We start from the raw sequence: 25529 nt of genomic DNA on the forward strand, positions 1-25529 counted from the left end.
TGTCAAACTGCATCTACCTTTTCACTGAAGCCCTGTATATATTGTTTTAACTGGTTCCACGACTAGAGACATTTAGAGAGAGAGTGAGAGAGAGAGAGTTTGTAGTAAACATATAAGGAGCACAGTGGGAGAGGTCATCGGGGTCAGACATGTTCACAACAGCAGCAGAATCTCCCTGAGAATCCAGATGAGGGGGCGGAGCCTGGCTGGAGCAAACAGGAGGCAGGATACGAGGGACAAACATGGTAAACACTCAAATATTAGCCCGGAAGTCGGACTAAAGAGTGAGAAGCTGCAGAAAACTTTATGGACATTTTTGCACTCTCATGCGGACAATTTCAGGAAAATGTCACCGAATGGGGACATGTGTGAAAGCAGCTAGTGAGAAGGAGTTGATACTTCAGGTCCAGATTCAATGTCAGCTGTGACTAGGGATCAAAACGATCTTTGACTTTGACCTTTTTTATTTTAAAGGGATAGTGTAGCTGTTTAGGTAGTTGACTGCATTGTGCATTTCCCTGTGCAAGGCACTAAATGTACAATGTCTTAAGGACATGGTCACCATTTTGTTCTGAAAGCATTCCCCAACTGGAAAGTGAAGTTTTTGAATGGATCCTGCACCACTGAAGTCACAAAATCGGATCAACGTCTCATGTATGTTGTGTTGTAAAATCACTGATCACACAGATTTCATCAGATGAGTCTTTTGTTACCTGAACTGTAACAAAGCTTTTTACAGTAGATGTTTTTGGCCGTAAATCATGAAAAAAGTCACAAAGAACACCATCTTCAGTGCAAATGCATTTCACATTAGGCCATCACCTGCAAAGTAGAGGACCTGCAGAGAGTGATTATTTCTGTAAATATAATTACAAGGCCATAACTGCTGCAATAAATATTACAGCATTAAATTGTTACTGTAGTTTAGATTAAAGCATCCTGTGAAATGTAATATAGCGACTTACTCGCTGCCAGCAAATGCCTGTAGATTTCACAGTAATCAGCCTCTCTGACAGATTCTCAGAGCAGGGGACATGCACACATGCTTTGTGTGTGTGTGTATGTGTGTGTGTCAGTACTTCATACAAACACACTTCACTAAACCTGAGCTGTCCCTTTAAGATGCTTGGTTTCAGCATGGACACCATCACTTCCACTGCTGCTGCAGCACAAAACTTAGAGCAGGCCCAGCTGCTTGAATCCCCTCCCATGATACATGGGCCAGAAATCTGCTGAATTTACATCCCATTCTGCGACACACACACACACACACACACACACACACACACACAGGCGTGGACTGATGATTGACAAGCAAGATTTAAGCAGAGAAGCTGAATTTACAGCGTGACTTCTGCGATGACGTAACGCTTCCTTACCCCACAGTTGGAGACACACACCAACCATCTGAGACTCAAACGGCCCACTTGGATGAAGGTCAGCTCATTATTAAAGACAGTCTCCAGTCTGCACTAAAATATACACTTTATCTGCTGTTGCTGACAGATTAAGCACACTCACATCCCGCCAGGAATTATGGGATGACAGAGAGAGAAGGTGGTGAGAGCAGGTGGGGAACTGCTCCATCACATACACGCATACTCCGTAACGTACACTTAATGCTGAGCACTTGTTTTTCACTGCCTTCACTCGCAGTCTGATTAACACACAGTCATCAGGCCAGGTGGTATCACTCCATCCACAGGACGTCAAATCAGAAAGAAAAGAGAAAGAAAAAACACTCTCGCCAAACCATTGCTCCACTTCCCAGACTTCACTTCACTGTCTCCTTGGTAACCAGCACAGAGAGAGTGTGAAGACGAGTTGTGAAGGGACGTGATTGGATGATGCTATGCAGCACTGGACCACTGGAGTAAGTGTTGGGAGTAAGGTAATAAAAAAATCTAGGAGATGAGGTTCTTTTGTCTCTTTTTTGCCTCCTGTAGGAGAGAGTAGAGATTGTTATGTCGCATGTTTTTCCTCTGTGACTTTCACATTATCTGACACATTTAACTCTTAATCTAAGAAAAAGGTGATTATAATGCTGGATTAAAACACTGATAGTAAACAGTGGTTGAATGTAATACAGCAATGGTTATAAACAAGAGGAAGAAAAGTCCTTTTCTTTGTCAAAATGTGACAAAACATTCAAATGTTCAAAAAAACAGCCCTTCACTGAGAATTACATTATCGACAAAATGAGAATCTATAGCACATGTCACACGGTTACAATTGACAGAAAATACTGCTGATATCACCTATTAGTAAGTAAAATAATAATAATGATAACTTTGAGACGCACGGTCGCTGTACCAGGAACAATGAGTAGAAAAAAAGACAAATCAGAACAACACCAACAAAACCAAAACAATCAGGTGGCAAAAACCCTAATAATGTAAGAGGTGCAGCTAACAAGATGCATTCAAAGACCCTGGTAAATGCATTCAAAAAACCTCTTAATGTCATTAGTTCCATTAGACCACCAACTAAAAACTTCAAATCCACAAATTCATATGAATGAATATGAATAGAAAGATTACATTTACGAAATCACAAACCCTGCCACTGTATTTCAGTATTCCAGTGACCGTGTCAGACAGAGTCTGTTCTCCGGTCATGGATGAAGTACTGAACTTATCATTTTACATAACTGATTCTAATGATTCAGTTAGACTGAAAACAACTGCTTTTACTTTATTTGTCCCATAACAGGGAAATCTGTTGCCCTTTTGGTCTAGAACATGAAGTACAATCCAGTAAACCAGTGTGGTGCAGCTAAGTATTGAAATTATACATTTACTGCCTTTGTGGTCAAAAGCCAGCCACTGCATCGACTGCTTTACTGGCACACGCTGGTGTCACCCTATTGTCCAACAAGTGCAAGGGTTAGTTGCCCCAGACTCCTCCCCCTTTTGCAAATGCCAGAGCTGTTGCTACGTTGTGTTTCTCTCTCCACCGCTTGAAGCAAACTGTGAGTGATTGAGAGACTCGTCTCGCTGAGCTACTAACACGGCTTCAACTCCGTGTCAGATTTCACTACCAGACCAGGCACCCTGCACTGCTCCCCACTCTCCCTCCCTCCTCCTCCAGCTCTCAGCCCACTTCTTGGTATTTTTTCAAAATAAGGCATTGGGAGTCATTTTCCTCAGAAGAGGGGGTTTAGTTACCCTTTAATACCCTAGTCCTAATCCACTAGTGCCTAGATCACATCATACTAGATACTATCATGACATACATTATCACGAATTACGTGATTGTCACAATAAAAAGGTACTGACTTTGTAATTATGGATGATTCACAAAGAGGAAGTTGGCAGTTTATACATTTAGATTAGCCACAACTCTGACTCTAACCAGCAGCAGTTGTTTTTTTTTATTAATGGAAGTTTTTTTATTTGTATTTCTTTAAAAATTGATGGTGTCTTGTAATCTCATGCGGGTTAAACCAAACCAAAATGAATGTACTATCTCTTATACACATTATGTGTGTTATAATGTATTTGGAAGTGGGACCGCCAGGGCTCATGTGTGTGGAACGGCGCTCAGAACGAGTCCGACCGCAGCCACTTCTTCATATCATGCACATGTGCTAAGAATAGACCCTCCATTTATGGAGCTGTGCGAGTCAGTTGGCATAAACTTGTGGGATGCCATACTGTTATTCTGCAGTGAACTGGTGCCTCACTTCCTGTAAGTGGTCATGTGACTCGGGAGTTGAACCCAGGCTTCACAGCAGTGGAACAGAACGAGGCCGAAAATAAACATTTATGCACTGAACCTCTGGAGAAACCCGTGACCAGCACAGCATGACGAGGCAGTCAGGTGATCTCTGAACCCTTTCCACGGCACCGTGGTGATAGTGAGTGAGGCTGTGGACTCAGCTGTCTGTGCCCAGGGTCACTGCTCTGGTAGCACTTGTGTCTACAAACACACGTCAAGTTAAGGATAAACCAAACACATACGACATCTTGTCTCCATGATGTTCACACGCCGTCTCCTTTCAACTGTCACTGGAAACAATATGAATCCCCGCTTCTGTCTCTGGGCCCTTCTTTTCTTTCAGGAAGTAGGACAAATGATGCACAAATCTATTAGAAAATCATAGCGATTGACTCCATCTGTTGTATAGCTGTCCCCATCAGCTTAGATCCTAAAGACAGCAGGACAGTAGAAACTAATGGTGCACATGAATGGAGTCTGAACACGCCAGCAGTGTTCAGTTTCAGTGAGACAGATGTCTGTGATGAGCTTGAGGGGGGAAGGCGTTCCTTTCCAGCCACAATTACTCACAGTTGTGCCTCTAAATATAAACCAGCAGCCTGGCATGGGACAAATCACTGGCCAGAGTTGCCCCATTTTATATATATATGTATATATATATATATATATATGTATATATATATATATATATATATATACATATATATATATATATGTATATATATATATATATATATATATATATATATACATATATATATATATATATGTATATATAAATATATACATGTGAGAGTCTGGATTTACGCAGTGAGAGGCATGTGTGGGAGTGAAGTGGGAAAGTTCTGTCAACAGTGGGGTTCTCTGTCCCATGTGGCAAACCAGGCTGGCCTTTGTTTCAATAAGACAACAGGTGGTGGGATGTGGTAACTTTTCCACTCCACAGTCACTCATTCATCACTCATCCGTCTCAGGCTGCAGATGCTGCTGTGGCCTTAGCCTCGAGGCTCTGGGGACCAGCTTTGGCTATGAGAGAGCTCTTCATATCATGGGATCTTTTTTCTGCAGGCTCAGGATCTGAATTTTCTCTTCTTTTTATACACTGTGGCTTTTGTAGCCTGGTGAGTGATACTTATCGGATGTTTTTATACCGAAATAAATGCTTCTTCTCAGTGTTGTGGTATAGGGGGTTACATTTTAAGGCTGCAACTAACATTATTTCCTATTGGTGGTTCATCTGCTGAAAATATACATTCAAGCATCATTTCGCTGGTGATTCTTCAGAAAATAAACCTGATAAAGCATGATGGGCAAAACGAGTCAATATGGCCCAAATCAGACCTACATCTGTCTCAGTCAAGTCTCAAGTCCATAGTTGAAATGACTAACACTGAATTGTTAAATCATATGAATTCATGTACTGTACCATATCACCCATACAGGGCAGTTTTAAAATAGATCAGTCATTTTCTTTGTTACCAACTGGCTTTAAAGACAGGATGATTGCTGTTCTTGTTATTTAACAATAATAAAGAATTGCCTACTAAATAACATACAACAAGGCTAGCGACAGTTAGTTACAGCACAGTAACCAACCCTACTGACACCTACAGGTATAATCTTTGGTCTGACTGCTTTAAAAAAAAGCTGTTTCATTAAATAACTTTAAACCTGTAGAAATGAGTTAAGTTTAATTAGTTTAGTTGGTCTGGATTGCGTCCTGCACTGCGCTCATGTTCAAAATTATGGACATGTGTACCCTCAAACCAACTGTGATTTTGATTTTGTTCTTAGCTCAATTCCTTTATTGACTGTTTAAATGAACAGGGTCTAAAGGCTGCAACACGACACAGTCTCTCTCCTCAGAGTCACACAAAGTAAGAATCTCAGTACATCGATAAATTCCATTATCAAAGCTGATATTAGAACAGCAAAATCTCAGTCTAAAGCAGCTTGACAATCACACTCAGTTCAGATTATCTGTATATGCTAACATCTAAAAAGCCTGAATGAAACTTTAGAGTATACAGTAATGTGTGAGGCATTTGTTTTTTGACCGTTGCATTGAGTGGCATATAAAAACAACAACACTGAGTCTCACCTTATCTCTCACTGCATCTCCCTTCACTTTCACTCACGCTAGTGTCTGATGCACGTGTGGAGAAGAGAAGGATGAGAGAGCACCTGTGCTCTGACAGCAGCATCCTCCACACACACAAGAAACTGCCTCATAGTCACCACCACAATGTTCAAAACTAAGTGTCACTTTTAATCCAGGAAGCATTTTTGATTTGAAGTTGTCGGGGAAAAAGAGAAAGTTTGAGTGCCAGGTCTGGGGCTAACCTGCTGTACAGTTTGGCTGTGGCTAAGAAGAGCTATAAATAATACAATAAAGGATCGTATTAGGAATAAATTTGCCTCCTTGGAAATGTTGGTGCCTGAATTTTGTAGCTTTTTTTTTTTTTTTTACACCATTGCATTTTAAAGTGGGCCACACGGTTGGTGTGCATCAAGATGACCTGGGTTTGAGCCCCCGGTTAGATCAAGGGCCTTTCTGCATGGAGGTCTTCTCCGGCTTCCAAAAATATGCAATATAGTGATTAGGTTAATTGGACACTCTAAATTGACCTAACAGTCCAGGGTGTGACCCCGCCTATCGCCCTACGTCAGTTGAGATTGGCACAGCACCGCCCACGACCTTTAAAGGTGACATCGAATGCTTGTATCGCACATATATGTTAGTTATGGAGGTCTACTTACATATATTAACTTGTTTTCATGGTTAAAATCCTCCTAATCGCTGCAAACGAGCCGATCGAAATATCTCCTCACTGACGCTCTCGTCAGTCGCGCTGTTTCAGACCAAAACCACACCCCCAGAATATGGACTGTGTTGTGATTGGCCAGCCAACGAGAGCTTTCCCACTGTCCTGTGATTGGCCAGGTACCTGGAAGTGACGTAATTGGTAGGCCAGCTCTCAGATACACAGCTCCCCCTCTGGCACGGTGGATGCTCTGCATCTCAGCAGCTACAACGAGAGTAGTTCTTCTTCTTCTGCGGTTGAATGTACGCAACTGGATGTGCCCGGACTAGTGCCCGCACCAGGAGGCGCTACGGTGGTGAGAGGAGTGGTGAGGTTTTCTGATGACATCATCAGCATAGGGAAGTGCCGATCCGCTTCGCAGAGCCCAGGAAAACAATAAAACCCTATTTTCTCAGCAGTGGCTGAACTGTTTGTTCTGAAACTTTAGGGTTTCATAAACGAGGTAATGACGCAGATACACACACAAACGCAGCGTTAATTGGAGCTTCCGGTCTATGTTGCCTTTAACGTCGGTCATGATGGTTGCTCAATATTTGCTAAAGTGGGACTCCGTATAGAAAGTTTGACAACCACTGTAATAAGGTATACAAGGACAGCATATTTAGCTGTTTGAGCACTGCAATCATCCGTGCATGTGTGAAATACCATACAGTCAATGGAACCCTGGGCATGTGTGTATGTGTGACTGGGACATGTATGCAAACACTCAGCAGCCACAGAATGTGTGGAGAGGCCTTTACTCAGTAATAAGGGAAATGATAGATGCATCGAGCTAGTTTCCATGCACAGTATCCTGGTGCTGCGGCAAAGAGCAGGAGATTACAAGATGAATGCAAGCGGACCATAAGACTAAGTGCTGTTCAAAGTTGTAAGAGAAGCTATCATTTCCACTTCTGTATCACTCTAATTGATGTCTATTTTTGGCTTTAATTGGACGGGGTTTAATTGACTGCTTGCCTCATTGGCCCACCGTGGTATCACACTGAAACATAATAAAGACTAGTGAGTCCATTTGCCAACTGTGAAAGTTGTGCTGATGTCGGAGCAAATCCCTGCCCGCTGGAGGAGAACCCTGGTAGGCTTATAAATGCAGAGTTTTCAGAGCACCGGAACAATCCTTAATGTCTTGCTCTCTCCAGCTCCCAGTGGAGGCAGTGGTGTTGAAGTCACACACACACACATTCATTAAAATATTAGAATATTAGGCAGAATATCTGTGTGTGAATGACAGTCCCACAGGTGAAGATGTGAGGAGCAGAGGTAGAGAACGTGGATGAGTTTTAAAAACAATGGGGTCAATGGACAGAGTTCAAGAGAGGTGAAGAAGAGAGTGAAGGCAGGGTGGAGTGGGTGGAGATGAGTGTCAGGGCTGATGTGTGACAGACGGAGAGCAGCAAAAGTGAAAGTGAAGGTCTACATGTATGACGTAAGAGAGTCAAGGTTGAGTTTGGTAACCTGCAGAGGAGGGAGAGTGATTATATTGGACAAAGGATGTTGAAGATGGAGCTGCCCGGGCAGGAGGAAAAGAGGAGGAGCACAGAGAAGGTGCATGGATGTATGCATGTAACATATACAAGAGACAAGACAAGATGGAGGCAGATGACGCACTGTGGGAGAAGCCCAATGAAGAAGAAGAAGAAATGACTGAAAGTCATTAGAAAAGAATTACGGTTAACAACAATTACATTGAACCGAACACTCAGCAATCATTTCATTCTGTCAGCTCTGGACCTCAAGTTTAACATCTCTTTCTTTTTAATAACCTCAATAAGTCAATGTTCCAGTGGCATTTACTGCCCCGGAAACACAGCTCTGCTTTCAAGCAGCTGCAGCCTCAGTGCGAGGGAAAAGAACACGGTCAGCTGACACAGCGGCTGCCTTAGTTTGGGTTAAGTAAGTAGGCCACCAAAGTTACAGGTCACTGCGAGGTGGAGAGGAAGAGTTCTCACCTGTGCCCAGTTCTAATGCTAAAGGAGGACCTAATTTAGACGTACTGACGGCCTGGACACACCGGGGGCAGTTCAGGAGAGGCTGGGTGTGCAGTGGAAAGGAGACACGGGGGGGGAACACAAGTGGGTCGACATTTCTAAAGGCATGAAAGACACAGACAGAAAACACGAAGAAGAAAGATGTGATTTTAAATAAGCTGATGTCAAGTTATTGAAGGACAATGGATCTCATTCACCAACTGTTTCTTCTTTATAAAACACTGAAAAGACTTGAACGCGTGAACCAAAAAGTGTGAAATCGAACTATTATTTGCACATGATCTCACGATTCTTCTGCATTTTATTTCATGAGCTGCATCGCAAATAAACAATCTTATTTTCCTCTCGGAACAAACAAAAGACTGATGGAAACATGAGGTGAGAGACACCTGGGTTTTTCTCTGGATTCCTGTGGGAATTCTCATCTCTTATCTGCAAAACTGTCCCTTTTTTATCATCCTGTATCTGTGTCCCGGTCAGACTGCTGTTTCCTCAATCACTATTCATTAACTTGGAGCTGTAGAGAGGCGAGGCCATGCGAGGCCACAGAGTGGTCTGGACTGAGCACTGCTGTAGATAAGCGGAGCAGCCGTTCTGTTTGTTTGGAATGGAAGAGCGTGAGAATCCAGGAAACACAAAAGCACGGGCTACATCCCTGAGAACTGTGCAGCATGTGTTCATTAAATGACTAACAATAATGACGGGACTATTAACTGACTGACTAATGAAAAGGGAACTTGTGGTCGCCTGTTTTCTAGTGCCGGTCCCAAGTCCAGTTAATAATCGCTTAAATCAAATATGTGGATAGGGAGCATGTGATGGTAGCTGACGACTGACAAGCCGTGGCGACCCTTAGAAGAATAACTGACATACTGTAGCTGCCAGTAGTTTAATATACGTTAAAAGTTGTTACAGTGCACCTATATTAATCTGGAATAATAATCGTGTGACCATGCACACCTGATGGCTCTGGGCCATCTCTCCATCTCTGAAGATTCTGCTCATTTGGACGTGTGTGTTATCTGTTTACTGTGGCTCCCTTTGAGGTTTTTAGGTTGCTTTGCAGTGTAAGCAGTTGTTATCAATGTTGGAATAGTGACCTTTTCACAGAAGGCTTGCGGTCATCACTTTTTCTCATAACGCTCGCTCTCAGCAGGTAGTGAGTTGACCACTCGGGTCACTTGATTTCAGTAATAATTGATGAATAATAGTAAAAAATATCTTGCCTATGTGAGCTTTAATGTCTGTTATTGCCGAAAATGACACGTGAAGTATTTGTTGCTGAACACAGAGAGAGAGAGAGAGAGGTGGAAGTGCTTTCATGTCCATGTCCTCTTTTATATTCAGTAATATTCCGGCTTTCCGTCAGATGTGAGGATAAAAACTGTGCACAGTGTTCACTCCACACAGTTTCATGTTCCCTTCTCTGTCACGTGCTGCTGATTGCATTCTGTCCTTCCGTCGTTCAAACAGTGCAAACCTCTCTTCTGCTCTCAACTATATCCGGACACACAGAAAGGACGACCTTGTCCGCAAGAAACACAGCAGAGGTGTAACAGCATGCAGTGTGATTTATTAGACGGTGAATAAAGGCTGGAGCTAGAAATGTAATGGAAAAGAAAAGAAAAACCTTGAGCCGCCTCTCTAATACAGAATCGTCGCCAAAGATTTAAGAGCACAAAGTCCTTGAATTTCTTTCATAGACTCTCCCCCATCTCAAGACCTTGACTTGAACAGAAATATGAGGGCGAGATATAAGAGATAAGACTGCATATGCTGTCAGAAACATCTACGGGTTACAGTGTGAACACAGGGCACACGGAGAGGCTTTACTATAATGTACACCAGAGTATACGCCACATCTCTTCAACTGATGTAAAGTAACACAGTGTTCATGCTTCACTGACTGAAATAGTTTTGCCATATTTATAAAAATACTTTTACGCCGCTACATTTCCACACCTGCCTCTCGTAGCCTCGCTGATGCCACACAGCATCTCAGTCTCATCACAAGCTGTGGTCACCTCCCACTTTTAAGAGGCGTGACTAATGGCGTATGTGGTAAAAGCCACGTTGTATGTATAGAAAAGCCGCTAGACGTCGCTTCTCTGTCGTCAGCGCGTTAAGCCCGCCTCTGTTGCACCAGGGGGTTTGTGATTGGTTCCCTTTTTTTAGGAGATTCTGGAGCCAAAACGGCATCAGAGCTGGCTGAGTTCAGCCGGGCGACTGTTGTTTTGCTCCTTTACCTTCATCTACTCTTCATAGGACCCATTCTTAGTTCTCGTACAGACAGATCACAATGCACACATCAGAATGTCCTTGTAATTTGCTTCTTAAACCAAAGGCTTTCTTTCTTCATTCTAAAGCCCACTCTGCAGATCCCTTCTGTGGGAAACCTTGCATTCCTCCAATCCACCATAGGTTTGTCCTGTCAAGTGACCGATTGTTAGTGAAATGAACAGGTCCAGTGTTGGGCATGTAGGTGTCCTTCCTCTGCCTCTCAGCAGGAACTAAAAGGTCTGTTTCCCTCTCTTTTCACCCACACATAAATAAAATAAAGCAGCCCTTTATCCTCCACCTGAAACAATGGGCCCCTCTCATTCACTTACAGTACGTCCACAGAACACCTCAAGGACAAAGGAGGCAGAACTTGTGGCTGGGCTAGTCAGCGTGTATCCTCGAGGATGTCACACCAGTAATGCTTTACATTCTGGACATATAGTATTGTACAAAAGTCTCCCGGCACCAGCTGATCTGTTGTTTTTATGTCTGTCAAATGATGTGATTATCATCATTTAAATTGGAATGATGTGAAACTATAAGTGTTTAACTCACAAAACATGCATTTTTGCACACGTCTGAAAGAGATCAACTGGGCTTTCAACAGACTACAGTGTTTTCTGTGATCGGATATCGCTTCATCACATTTACACCTGGTATTAACATGCGCCTCTGCTGTCACACACACACACATACACACACCCTTAAAAACAACCACAGCTGAAACAAAGTGCTGTACATCAGAGAGAGAAATAAAACAAATACATTATAAAAACATAAGACTAAAGACTTATATTGTTTATAAGAATAAACAATAAGATACTGTAGAGCGTATAAAAACAACTATAAAACAATAAAAAAAAGAGAAAACCAACGTCTTAAACTGTGTCAAAAGCCAAAAAGTAAAAATGGGTTTTAAAAGTGGACAGTGGACGTTTGGCACATACCAGCCTGACGCAGAAGGATTCCTTGTGACATGCCCCGCCTTGACTCCTCCTTTCTCTCCTGCTTCTACCTCCAGCATGCGATCAGCACACCTGGTTAACTCTATTAACATTAACGCCATTGACGCTTATCCTCGCTATCGTTTGGAACTAAACACGTTGGTGAAAAGTTGGTCATTGGTAAAACAGCAAATGTAATGGTTTAAAGACATTTGCACACATACCGTATGTTTCCATAAAATCAGTCGACTTAGAGGTTAGCGAGTCCCACTTCAGTCGACTTCCCTGTATGTGCTTCGATCACAGCTACTGTCAAATGTCCTGCACTGAATGTAAGCTTGTGTTTGCTGCTTCAAAATGCATCTGAATATCGAACCCAAGATTGATTCAACAAGCAAAACCAGACCAACAGCATCTGCTGCTGCTTCAAGGACCAGGCACTAAAAATGGATTCTTATATCAAAGATGTACAAACAACATATTTAGTTGTCATACAGACACAAGACCAACACAAGCAAGCCCTCATTAAACAGTATGAGACAGGACACAAAGACTTACTGGACACAATCACTCTAGTCCAATTTACTCTAATTTAAACATTCAGACGAAGGTCTTTTTTGAAAGAAGGAACATATTCATCTGCCTGTCCTGGTTTCCTCCCTTCTAAGAAATAACCTCTGACAGGATTAACGGTTGATCTCATCCGGCCGAGACAAACCCACGGCAGTCACAGCCTGATGTAAAGAAGAAATGTTCTTTACTGGACAAACAGGAAAAACTAAACTGCAAACACAGGCAGTGTAATTAAGTTACATTACAGTATATACTGTATGTGTTGATGTTGGTAAGCCAGAGACAAATTTCAGTCTTGGTGGACAATAAAGCTCTATTCTACTCAACCTGAAATGACAGAATATTGTTTTAAAACAGCCATTTAACCTTTAATCATTTGATTTTAACTTGCTGCATCTTGTATTACTTGAAATATGAAGTTATGTTAACACATTTTTAATTCTAATTGTTTTCATTACACTGAATCAACATACAAGTAATACCAAATCTTATAAAGGGTTAGGGTTAGGGCTAACCCTAACCCTGTTTTAAATGTCTTTTTTTCCACAGAGAGCCACTAAATAGCACTACTATGTTTTATATTATTTGTACTGTAACACTTTCTTTGTCAGTTTTACATCCTTGTATTTTTTAATATGGTATAAAACGTTATTGTTTTTGATGAATGTCAGTCTTTTTAAACCCAAAAAACTTTCAAACAACAGAAGACAAGTTCGGACAGGTTCGGAACCTTCAAGGTCCAACCTGTCCATTTTTCCCTGCTTAGTTACAGCTTCGGCATTTTGGTGGTGCAACAGTAAAAAGGTCCCCCCCCCACCCTCAAACACGTTCTGGTTTTATGTACCGCGGTCTTGTGACACATGAAAACTTTATATCATAAAAAAGAGTAAATAGAGTACTGGCTGTCAGTATGAAGTGGTTTACTTTCCAGCAGAAAAACATCATTTTAAGACAGAACTCCAGCCTCTCACAAGCTCATTTTTTTTTCTGGGACAGAACTGAAAACAAAGTCAGTCAAAGGAACATCTGAGGCCCCTCTACCTTTGACACAAGAATGTTTCCAGGAAGACAGTTTGTTCTTCTAGGACAACACGGTCTCCAGTTGTTATTTTGCACAAAAGGTTTGTTTAAGTGCTCTCCCAGTGTTTCAGAGTGGACAAATGTCTCTCTTTCACTCTTAGCAGGGCTGCTGAGAGCTCTGCAGCACATTCATGTTTGGACAGGAGATGCTCCAGGTTGCTCTAAACACAACAAGACCACACAGCATCAGCACATACATTGTGCCCGATCAGAAACAGGCAGAGAGGACTTTACTTTCAGCCCATATAGAAGCAGAAAGTGAGGATTAGTGTGTTTTTAAAAAGCTGCCAGGGGTTAGTTTTCCTCACATGAGTCACACTGCAAATGAAAACATCAAAGACCTACTGAAGGTAAGACGAGAGCAGTGAAGTGGAAGTGGTGATACACTGCCGTGCGCTTTAAAGGGGACATTCGGCAAATCCAGTGAGGGATTTTCACAACGGAAGTCATTCGTGGTCAAACTCTGCCAGGGTTTGGTCATGTGACAGCCACTTTATTTGACAACTCAATGAAGCGCAGGCTGAGTCCGGCGACCTTTCCCCTGCACCATCTCACAAAGCTAACAGAATCAATCTTGCCGCTCCTGAATGGGAAGTGATTTCATGCCAAGACATGCCAGACAGAGGCTGAATATCTAGGAGGAAGACATGTGTCCACACTGTCCAGAAAAAGACATAGTTCACCTTCATTTCACTGTTTATTAATCTACATTTGGGTTGGCGCAATAACACTTCTTTGTGTCCAGCCGGTATCCACATCATAGCCAATAGTTTTGGGGATTGTATTTGAATTCATGTTTTTCTTTCGCTGATAGTCCGATACATTATTTAATATTAATTATAATACTAACTAATAATAATCTGCTATTGCCGTAACAGCCACAACATTACTCCATTAAAATAAATAAATAATTGCATATATAACATGTCAGGTTCACTGGTCATGCACCAACTTTCACTTCTGTGATAACTAAATACTTGAATAATCCACGTGTGATGTGTCTCTGCTGCTTTGGCAAATGCTCGTATAAACCACGTGGGTTTGACAGCGTCATTACAATTTTAACATTCACATATTCTATTTATTACCTAGTTTTATTAGGTCATATCACTTCATACGCACATACTCTGTCTTGCCATGTTTATATTTCACATTAGGGTATATATCTAATGGGTTTTCTTAATCTTATTCCTAGGTTCCCTACAGGGATTAATACAATATTCTGATTCTGATCCTGAAACCAAGTGCCTAAGATATAATTGAACTTTTTTTCAGTAGAAGAAACAACAAAAGTGAATAGTCAGAGCAAGGATTTTTGATTAAAGACTGAACGTGAAAGTAAGTGTTGATGGAGATTTGCCCACAGCTCATCGTTTAGCTGTGGACATTTAGAATCAACAGTCTCACAGACTAAAACACAGGCCCAGAGTTTTCAGAGTGTGGATGTGGATGTGATCAGCTGAGGAGAGGGCTTCCACTTGACATGTGTCCAGTGGTTCTCAATGGAACCTTTGAGAAAGAGCGAAGCATCATTTCTGGCTGGACTTACACACTGCTGCTATTGAGACGTGACCCCTATAAATCTCTCACTGCAGCCCTTTCATATTTACCAGTGAGCCAGAGACCTCTAGGGGCAACATACATCTGGTATCAGCTTGCAGTGGAACGAGGGTGAGAGGGGCATCAATGCATTCACACATTCGCTCAGTATGGAGCAGTCAACCAGAGAGACACAAAGGAGGGTTTTCACTGCAGCCCACCTCACTCTGAAAATAAGTCCCAAAAAAGAGAAACTTTACATGAGAGTTAATATGAGACTGTATTTAAAACCCTGAAAAATCTACCATAGTATTCATCCTCTATAAAAACATAGTAAAACAAAACAAAAACAATCGTTTATATCATCGTAAATTAGGGCTGCACGATGTATTGTTTGAGCATCGTCATTCGATTTCTCTCTTTTTTTAGAATGTCAACTTTTGTTTTGCTTCAAAAAAGCATCTCTGAACCAGCTCCTCTTTTCAAACCGCACCAGGAAATAACAATTGACGAGAGGACGGTGGCAAGCAAAGCCAGAACTGGATTCAGGCAGTAAATGAAAGACAAGACAACAATATATTTGTACTGGCAGATATACGACTGCCTACACCTTCAACTTGTTGATGTTTATCGAGGTTAAAATGAGGGGACAGAAGGAGGACGGCATCAGCGTCACATCTGTCATGGATCTGATGAGGGTTGACCATCCTTATGTTGATCAAACTTCTCCAAAATCACGAGGACAAATAAAGGACATGAAGACACCCATTTACTGCTCCAAGTGTAATGTGTCACTTTGCCTGGTTCCAGAGAGGAACGGCTTTTTGGAGTATCATGCGATGGGACATCAAATTGAGTAATGACTCTTTTTTTTGAATGTGCAGGTAGTATTAGTACAATAAAATCACTCCATTTGGAGGCAAATGATCTATTTGACTGTTGTTTATTGGGCTGTTGTCGTTTGGTCACACTTGTGCCAAATTGTGCCAGATTGAATGTCCACGCCTGGTGGTAAAACCTTTGTGCAGGCGTTTGTGCAGGAGTTGCTGAAGGGGATCAATGGCATATATGTGTGCATGGTGTTGTTGTCTGTCAAAAAACAGGCAAGGATAGAATTTCACTTCCCTCCTTTGGTCAAGTCAAATGTACTCAGGCATAGTAACAGACACAACATCTCTGTCACTGGTAATACATTCTCTGCGATCCCTAGATGTCCCTAGGGACCAAGAACACACATGTGAACCTTAATATTGTGGCGCAGTTCTTCATTTACTTTGGGTATGTGCTGTTTTTCTCTGAAAATAATGGTCAGGGCTTAACAGGTTCAAGACTTCACCAGCGGGAAGCCAACTCTGGAGAATCTATCTATGACCCACAGTAGCTCGTGCTACGTCCAGTTCACTTCCCTGCGGCCTGACATTTTCAGGGCAAGGCAGAGATGAGAGAAAAAGAGGAATATAAGGAGTAGGGGTGGAGATAGAGACAGACAGACAGAGTGAGAGACACGGTGCATCATTGCGTCTCCGCAAGGCTATAGGACACAAACAATTACTAACACACACATTGAGTCACTGAGGTGATGAGGTGTGGAGAACATGGCCACAGACATGGCAGCAATGAGGAATTGTGAGTGGCACACATTCATCTGCAAGAAACAGCGCTGCAGGTTCACAGGGATGACATGTTCAAGGTACATCACCATTAAGGTTTTTTCATTACACACACACACACAGCAGGGGAGTCAGTGAGTGATGGGACATTTTACCTGAAGGTCAAAGAATTTGCTGTATCTTCTGTAGATGATGTGAGATGTGTTGTCAGAGTAGGTGACATTGATGAGATATACCTGCCGAGAGAAGAACACAAAAAAAAACATGAGGACGTCATATTCCCAGCTCTCTCATTGTCTTGTGTTTGGAGATGGTTTGACAGTGTCACCAGCTACTGTCAATGAAAAGTACCTAAAGTCAGCGTGACAAGACGCTAGAGATCACTAGAACACGTCCTGTCTTTAGAGATCTCACACACGGGGCTGAAAAAAGTGTTCAATCGTAAAATAAAAGAGAAGTGAAAACATAACCTTTTTTTTTACAAAACAGATCAGTGATTGTGCCACACAGTCGTCCGCGCTGGACATCCAACTATCCAAAAACAAAGTCCTCAGAGAAAATCAGTGTTTTTAGCTCACGGGGACACAGGAGCTCAACAAGTAACACAAACTGGTTCTTGATCTTTGCCAGCAAAACCCCTGAGCAAGATAAATAAATCCCACTGCTCCTGAACCTGGCTTGTGTGCGCTCACTATGGATATGTAAAAAGGATGAATTTACTATCACTAACTGGTAAATTTGCAAATATAGCCTCCTCTGTCATGGCTGAACTAGATTATAAAATGATTATTATTGTATTAAAGTTAATCAGTGGTACTGAGCGGGGCCACCAAAAAAGAGGACATATTTGACACTGATTTCAGCAACAACAAATGAATTAGTGTTAGTCGTCTTCCACTTTTAAGGTTGTGGGTTGGATTCCCGGCTCCGCTAGTCTAGTCTACATGTCGATGTGTCCTTGGGCAAGCCACTTAAACCCACGTTGCTGCTGATGGCTGAGCCGGCAGCGTGTGAATGGGTATGAAAGATGTGCGATAGAAGATTTGACGCTGTATGAATGTGTGCGTGAACGGCAAAACTGCAGTGTGAAGAAAAGCGCTACATAAATACTTAGCATTCATATCACGTCTAGCTATAAATGGGTGTGTCATGCTATATACCAGGGGGACGGTGGTTGAGTGAGAGGCTACATGCTGATGTATAGGGATGTATAGGGATGGGGTGGAGTGGCTCAGTGGTTAAGACCAGTACCCTGTTTGCGAAAGACATCATGGTCGCAATGGTCGCAAGTTCGACTCCACCCCCGGCTGACTGTACTCAATTCCATTGTAAGTCGCTTTGGATAAAAGCGTCTGCTATATGACATGTAATGTCTAATGTGTCCGGCATGCCAACAGCATGTGAGTGAAAGGGTGAATGTCAAGACTGTAGTGACCCATCTCTGTTTCATCCAAAAACTGCTGGGGATTTCCTGACAATCAACTCATTTATGACTCAAACAATGAACGGATCTTTGTGTGCGATTGTAGTGCAAACAAATCCAGAGGCAGCAGACTCAAACAATCACCCCAATGACAGAGAGCAGAGTCAGTCAGAAATCGGTCAATGGCTCATGCTTGAGGGTAAACGGTGGAATCATCTTTCTTTTGTCAGCACACTGACCTGCTGGCCTCTACCCTCGACTGGAGCAATGCTGCAGCCCTGTGAAGGCTGACAAGTCGAAGATAGAGTCCATTTATCTGTCAAGAGAAGGTAAGTGATGCTGCCATCATCTCTAATCCAATGCAACAAGCAAGGTAACCGATCCAGACGGCAGAAAGTGTTCAACAGCCGTGTCTCACTCAACCGCTCACACTGAGCTGCGCAAAAAAAAAAGGGATAGGTTGTTTTGTGACTTACAGGCGACTCATGAAGAAGAAATGACTCAGAGACGCTTGGTTATTGGAAATGACCTTCCATTAAATATATTCTTCTCATGCTTTGCATGGTGCTGTGGCAAGAAGTGTTGCCTCACAGCAGCAGAACACACTAGTGGCCTAAGATCTGAACTTTCTTCAAATTTCACACACAGATCAATGCAATAAGCTTTTTCTTGGCCACATCACGCAGCCCGAAACTTGACATAATGTGACTCACAACAAGTGAGTGTTTGGAGCAGGACATTGTTCAGTCAGGGCCTCCCGCAGTGGGCGCGGTGACCTGCGCAACGGCTTTCTGTAATATTTGCAGATACTGAATGACTCAGACGGGAACAGTCATCGCCACACAAATACAACTTACATGAATAACGCTGACTTAAAGAACCGTAAAGGGTTGAATAAATGTTAATTAACAAATCAAAGAACGAAGAGCCCCAAGGTCCACGCTGGTCTTTGTGACGTCCAGACTCTGTTCAGATATCCAGTGTGGCGTATAACAGAGGTGTCAAACTGGCGCCCCCCCCCCCCCCCCCACCTAAATATCATGTTATAATAAAAACATGGCCCACGACCTCACCTTTTAATCACAGTGAGGTGCCAGCGAGGTGATAGAATATAGACAGAATATAATACAATGTATGTTTGCGAGCAATGTTTTTATAACAGTAATAATATAAACAATCACAGTACTGAGTGTATTACATACAACATTCAATTACGTATATAAATAAGTGTGGTGTTTCTTATTACACTTGTCCACATTATTATATATGGTATTTTAAATGAATGTCTCAGTATTTGTCATTCTGTATCAAAACAAGCACTTTTACTTTTTTAAATTCATGGAAATATCATGATGAATATCTTAATTGTGATATCATGAAGCAATATTGTGTTTTAATTTTAAGCTCCTCCCACTTTTTGTTCTCTAGACCGGCCCCCTCATGACCAGATTAGACACTCAATGGCCCCCCGGGTCACATGAGTTTGACACCCCTGCTGTATAAAGTATATTGTGTGAGCAGACATGGAAACATGTGCATATTTCAGATGGGACAATGTACTAGAATAGGATTGAATGTGACGCACAACCAGTGGAACACCAGACACTTACAAGACTGCATTTATATCGTGTGAACAGAATCAGAGGGCAGCACCTTTGTGTGACGCACCTCCCTGCCGTGACCCTGTCTGTGGTGGACAGACACCACGTGGTGTTCCAGTGGCGAGCATTGTTGCCACACAGCAGGAAAGTCTCCAGTTTCGGATCTCCGTTCACGCGAGGACCTTTGTGTCTGTGTGGAGTTTGCATGTTCTGCCCGTGTGTGCATGAGTTTTCTCTGGGTTCTCTGTTACAGTTGTGGTTAAATGGACTCTCTGTTGTTGTGAGAGTGAGAGTGAACAATGACCCACTCATCATATTTATTACATTGAATAAATGAGTGAAATACACAAAATATGATAAATCAAATATTATATATTGATTAAAAATATGTGGAATCGACAAAATTACGTTTCATTTTAAGACTAATTACTTGTGTTATAGCAGTTGACTGCATTTAAAGGCAATGACATAGTTTCTAACACACTAAATCTCTAAATCCTTCATTTAACATCAACAAGCCAAATGAATAAATAAGCTATTATCTGAAATAAATCGTGTAATGCAATACAGATCATAAACAGTAGATGTTTTATTTTTGTATTTTCACTCTCCTTTGAGAAGCACAAACATCTGAAAAGGAAATCCAGAGAAACAAACAAAGTGGAAAATGAGAGAAGAGTGACTTTTATTTATGGTACTCGCACAGTTTGGCCTTTAAAAAACGTTACTTTAGAAAATGTCTTTATATTTTGTTACAATCAAAGCTACAAACATCCCGTGTAAACCTGATGTGCAGTGAAAGCGGCCGTAACGTTACGTTACCATTGTCACGCTGCGAAGTGGCCCACTGAGAACACATTTGACTTTACCTCATGTATAAGCGCTGAGCATAAGTGCTTATACATAAAAGCGACACGTTTCCCTGGTGCACTATTCCCACTCTCTCGCACACATCTTTGAGTGGGATCTTCCACTGTCATCCCGACCCTCACAGCACAGCTCAAATGAAAGAGGTGGAGTCAAAGCTCTAGGGCGCTGACATAAGAAGGGCAGCGGTCGGACACAACAGAGGCTCCACGATAAAGCTGAGGTTTAAAAGACCTCAGTCGCTGCTGGCAGGCGGCCATGACAGTATGTTCACTCCACCCAGAGGTTGTAACTGTCGTTCCTCACTGAGAAATGTGTCCTTAGCACGATTAGCTTTGGCATTTACTGCTGTGAGAGTGTGCTCCCCGGGCTCGTGCCAGGACACAAATTCACAGTAGTCAAAGACGACCGTGCACTAGCAAAACGCTTGTGCGTCTACAGTTGTCTTTGCAAAGAAACCCTGCACCACCAGTCTGTGTGTTCATGTCTCACACACACACACACACACAGACACAGGGAGAACATGTGAACTGCACACAGAAACACCTGGACTGGGACACAAAGCAGCAACCTTCTTGCTGTGAGGCAACAGTTCTAGCCAAATGCTCCAGAGCATGGGCAAACCAAGTCATTGTCGTTTAGCAAATGATTCATTATCCATTCATTCATTCATTCATTCATTCCTTCATTCATCGTTGTAGCCCGACTCCCAATATGAACTGAACAGCAGTGGATGGAGACACACATGAAGGTACATTTTCTTAAAGGTAAAATTTGCAATCCGTTTTCATGAAAAGCTGCCTGTATTCTGTGAGTCTGTCTCCTCAGCCAGTGACAGGTTGTTTTCAATATTTTTTTACTTAAACAGAGGGGACGGAAAATACAAGTGCATACAATGAACTTTTCTCTGATCATTTCACCATTACTAATGTTTTCAAAGAGAAACTGTGATGGGGGTGGGAATAGTTACAATTCTTAAACAATTCTGAAGCCATTATATAATTGTATCTTAATGTTTTTTTTCTGAGAGTGTATTTAAAAGATCCATTATTAACCCTTAGTGCTCACGTGGCACAAATCTGTGCCGCAGGTGCACCCATGGTAATTTGCGGTGGGAATAATACACAACTCCTTATATGGACATCCTGGGGGTGTGTATTTAGGTGTGTTTATATAGTTTTTTCATCAAAAAAGGATATAAGATACTCTATACTGCATTGTTAGTAATGGAAAAAAGCAGCTGAAATGCTGTGTTCTAAGGGATAAATTCCCAATTTACTTCCATTGGCATTTATTAATACAAAATGAAAGAATATGTTTCACTGTAACACAATGAGAGTTTTGTGGAAGATTCCTCATCATTTGCTTCTTTCTCAGCTGTTCGGCAGTCGTTCCTTTCTCCTCCACCTCCCGGTGTTTACGTGAAATGTTGTCGCTCATGTAGGTTGTCGTGTTGCCACAGTAACGTGTACTGAACATAACGCATATGTTGGACAAACTATGTTTTTCCCTAATATTGTTTTTACAATTACAATTTTTTTCATAAAATGATTCACAGTCAGAATGCATGTGAAAGTAGATGATTTATCCCACCTCTAATCAATAAATGCTATCATTACAAAAGCCTGGACTGGTGCCTGTCAAGATTAATCTAACTGTGAATTCTTTAAGATTTCCCAGAAATGAAATCTGACTATTTTAACTATTGCTCTAACAGAGAACTAGCCCACACTCATGCAATGATTCACATAAGCCATCATGGTTGGGTGTGACTGGATGTTACACCTCTCATCCAAGAGGCTTCTTCACCTCTGACCTCTGAGGCTGATGATACAGAGAATTGGTAAATTGAACAATGCAGATTGTTCACCCCTCCCAGTTTCAGGTTGTTGGTTTCACCCGAGGCAAGGTGTGAACGAATATTGCGCTTTATTTCTACTTTTTGCATTTGTATATTTTATATTATATTATTATATTATATTATATATACACACGTGCCACTCCTGACCCTTCTGCTGCTGTAACACTAGGGAAATTCACCCCCAGTGTCTCAAATCGGACCTAATCTCATGTAATCTAATCTATAGTATATAGCGTATCTGCAGTTGAACAGGGCAGTTCCTTTAATGAACATTTTATCGGCCTCTCCAAAGGCAGAAAAACAAAGACAAAATCATGTTATCTCTGACCACACAGTCGTGACTTTCTGACGCGTCAGCTCAACTATCTCATTCACAGACAGTGAAAACACAAACGAGGAGGGGAAAATCTGAACAACTCAGAGAAAGCTTCGGGGACATCATTGTCCCAAATAACAAGAAAAGATCCGTTGTCCCCGCTGTGGAAGCGGAGCCGTGTTCATGCTCAGAAGCAAAGACAGAAAAATGATTTGTTCTGACTGAACAAATTGGACTTGTGATTATTTGGTTTGCTATCAATATTCATGTCATGTTTACAGCTGTCTTTATGTTCTGCTTTCCCTGAAGACATTGTTTCTACAATTACATCAACATTAACGCAAGTCAATAGATGAATAAAAGAGCAAAGACAAACAGAAGAAATGACTTACAGTTTGGAGGGAAAGCTGGACGCCAGTCTCACAGCTACAGAGAAGAAGGCAAAGAGCAGAGTGCTTGGTGGGGCAGAGAATGTCGGCCTAGCCACTAAATGCAGTGAACCCCGCCTAAGCTTCTATATTTAAAGTGACTTATAAAACAGACCCAGATTATACTCTGAGAGTCAGACCATGAACGCACAAATGATCTGACTACAAAACGTTTGGTTGGAAATATTCCGCCTGCCTGGAGTTTAAGTTTTACCACATGGAACCACATGGAACTTGAATCTGTGCACTCACAGTCTAACAGTCTAATACAGTCAATGATCCATACACATTAACCAATGACCATAAAACTGCACAAATTCTTCAGACCTGAGTCTTAGCAAGCCAACAAAAATGGCACATGAAGAAAGTATAAGGTGTGACAGTTTCATTTGTGAGCGTTTGGAAGAGTGTGGTCTCTGGAAAAAGCCTGAAGATACAAGTGTTCTGGATCAACTGTTAAAATGATGTCATTTATGATCCATGCAAGTTTCCAGTGCCACTGTTTGCCCTCCTGGTGGAAACAGGAAGAAGAGGGTTTATTCTGGTCCTTTGCACCTTTAACATGTCCTTGATACTGTTTCAGGTTGTGCAATAAAAAAAAAGAACAATCCTTAAATAATTCTGTACTGCTACGACTAACTCATCTATACTCTGTTATTAATAACTAAACTCTATCCCTGCTGGTAGTTATGTTTTTCACTGAGCTCATGCCTGTGGGTGCAAGGTTAGATTATTGAACGAGTCTGCGGCAGCCAAGGCCCAGGGGCCCAAAGGCTCCGAGGGACCTGAATCCCAAGCCGTTACTACATTATTCTTCACAATAATCTAATGGGGCCCTCAATCACATACCATGATTTATGTTATTCACCACTTACTTAGCCAAATAACACTGGCTCATCGTCCGTACCAGTCTGTGTGAAAGCCAAATCTCATAGACCACACTACATGTCTTTTAGCAATACAGGCTAAAACAAAATCTAACACACAGCACACGTAGCATCATGTCCACCACTGATTTACAGTGTTACTATGGTAGCAGACATCTTCAATTCCCATGTTGGGATTGGTTGAAGTTTGGGGGGCGTTCCATACTCATTCCAACTACAAATGGAATGCACCATAATATGATTTGTTTTTGTTTTTTTTCCTAATTTTAGAATGTTATTATTGTACAGGATTGATTGTATTGTTCCTTCTTTATTATTCGATACATCTGACAGCTTTACATTTACACACTGTGTAACGTCTGCCTGAGAGGAACAGATTACACTCAGAAAACAGAATATGTGATGAGTCATCTGGAATCTAAAGGGGAGTAACTGTTGCCTTGTGAAACGCCTTCTGAGGAATCTAATAATCTAGACTCAACATGAAAATGTATCCTCACTTATGAATACTGTGCATGTCATGTTTAAAGCGGGGACTTGTTACCTAGAAACAATTTTCTGTGATCATACAACACTCTGTGCTTGTGTGTGTGTGTGTGTGTGTGTGTGTGTGTGTGTGTGTGTGTGTATTTAATTAACAAATTAAGCATAAATGAGTATCTTGGAGATTTGATCAGGACACTTGATGTGACTCACATAAAGCAAATCTTTTTCAACCCGGTAATGAAAATTACAAACATTCTGTCCCAAAAGGAAACTGAAAAACGACCTCATGCTTTTGGTAGATCTAGACTGGGCTTGTGAAATCCTTCATTACTAAGATGTTTTCATGATCCTGTAAAAAATTAGGATTCAAAATGCTGCAGCATGAGTGCTGTCAGAAGCTCCCAGTTAAAATCCTCCTGTTTACATTCAAAGCAGTAATCCATCAGGGGCCTGTTGCTCCAAGGTAGAATGAAGATATCCAGGATATCTGAGAAAACAAGTCTTAACCTATGCTACTAAGTTCATCTATCCAAAATGCAATGTTACTTAAACTAATAAGCCAAGCCTAGTAGTGCTAGTACTGTAGTGTAAACACGCCATCTTTCTGCACTTACACCAACTGGTATAAAGGAAATGTAACATTTTATTCTATAATCTGACCTTTGTGGGAGTCTCGAGGTAGTTCCCATTAATTATGAATTTTCATAAAATTCATTTATTAAATAAATAAACAAACAACAAACCTAGGGCCAGTTGTTCTCCAGTATATGAGCAGTGGTTTCCAGAGCTCCAGGTTATCTACAGTATAATGAAGCTGCTATGTGGATTCTGTTGTGTGTGCTGTACTTCAATATCAATATTTGAAATAACAATACACTGAGTGACAGAGGAAGAGGCGGGGGGAGTTGTTTTTCTGTAAAGATGAAACGTGCTCACAGTGAGCAGAAGAAGACGGCGCGATTTGAACCCACAAGCAATGGAAATTCTATAATTTTGTTGTACATTGTGCAATGACAATAAAATGATTCTGATTATGTGGTTAATTATTGGTAAATCATGGACTCAGACTAGATTTACCAAAAGCTAGTCTGCGCGGCAACA

At 41.6% G+C, this 25529-nt stretch overlaps 1 protein-coding gene across 3 annotated transcripts in view; it reads right to left on the reverse strand.

The window, feature by feature from the left end:
• sh3pxd2aa (SH3 and PX domains 2Aa) overlaps positions 1-25529 on the reverse strand; it is a 96352-nt gene that overhangs the window by 67013 nt on the left and 3810 nt on the right. For 2 of the 3 annotated variants that reach the window (XM_058640277.1, XM_058640278.1), the window contains exon 2: positions 16715-16795. In XM_058640277.1, the coding sequence (XP_058496260.1) occupies positions 16715-16795 (81 nt within the window). Of the gene's footprint in view, positions 1-16714; positions 16796-23019; positions 23052-25529 lie in introns of those variants that run through there. The other variant, XM_058640281.1, reaches the window with a different exon arrangement.

This window comes from Solea solea, chromosome 10 (assembly GCF_958295425.1).
Source record: "Solea solea chromosome 10, fSolSol10.1, whole genome shotgun sequence".
NCBI lineage: Eukaryota > Metazoa > Chordata > Actinopteri > Pleuronectiformes > Soleidae > Solea > Solea solea.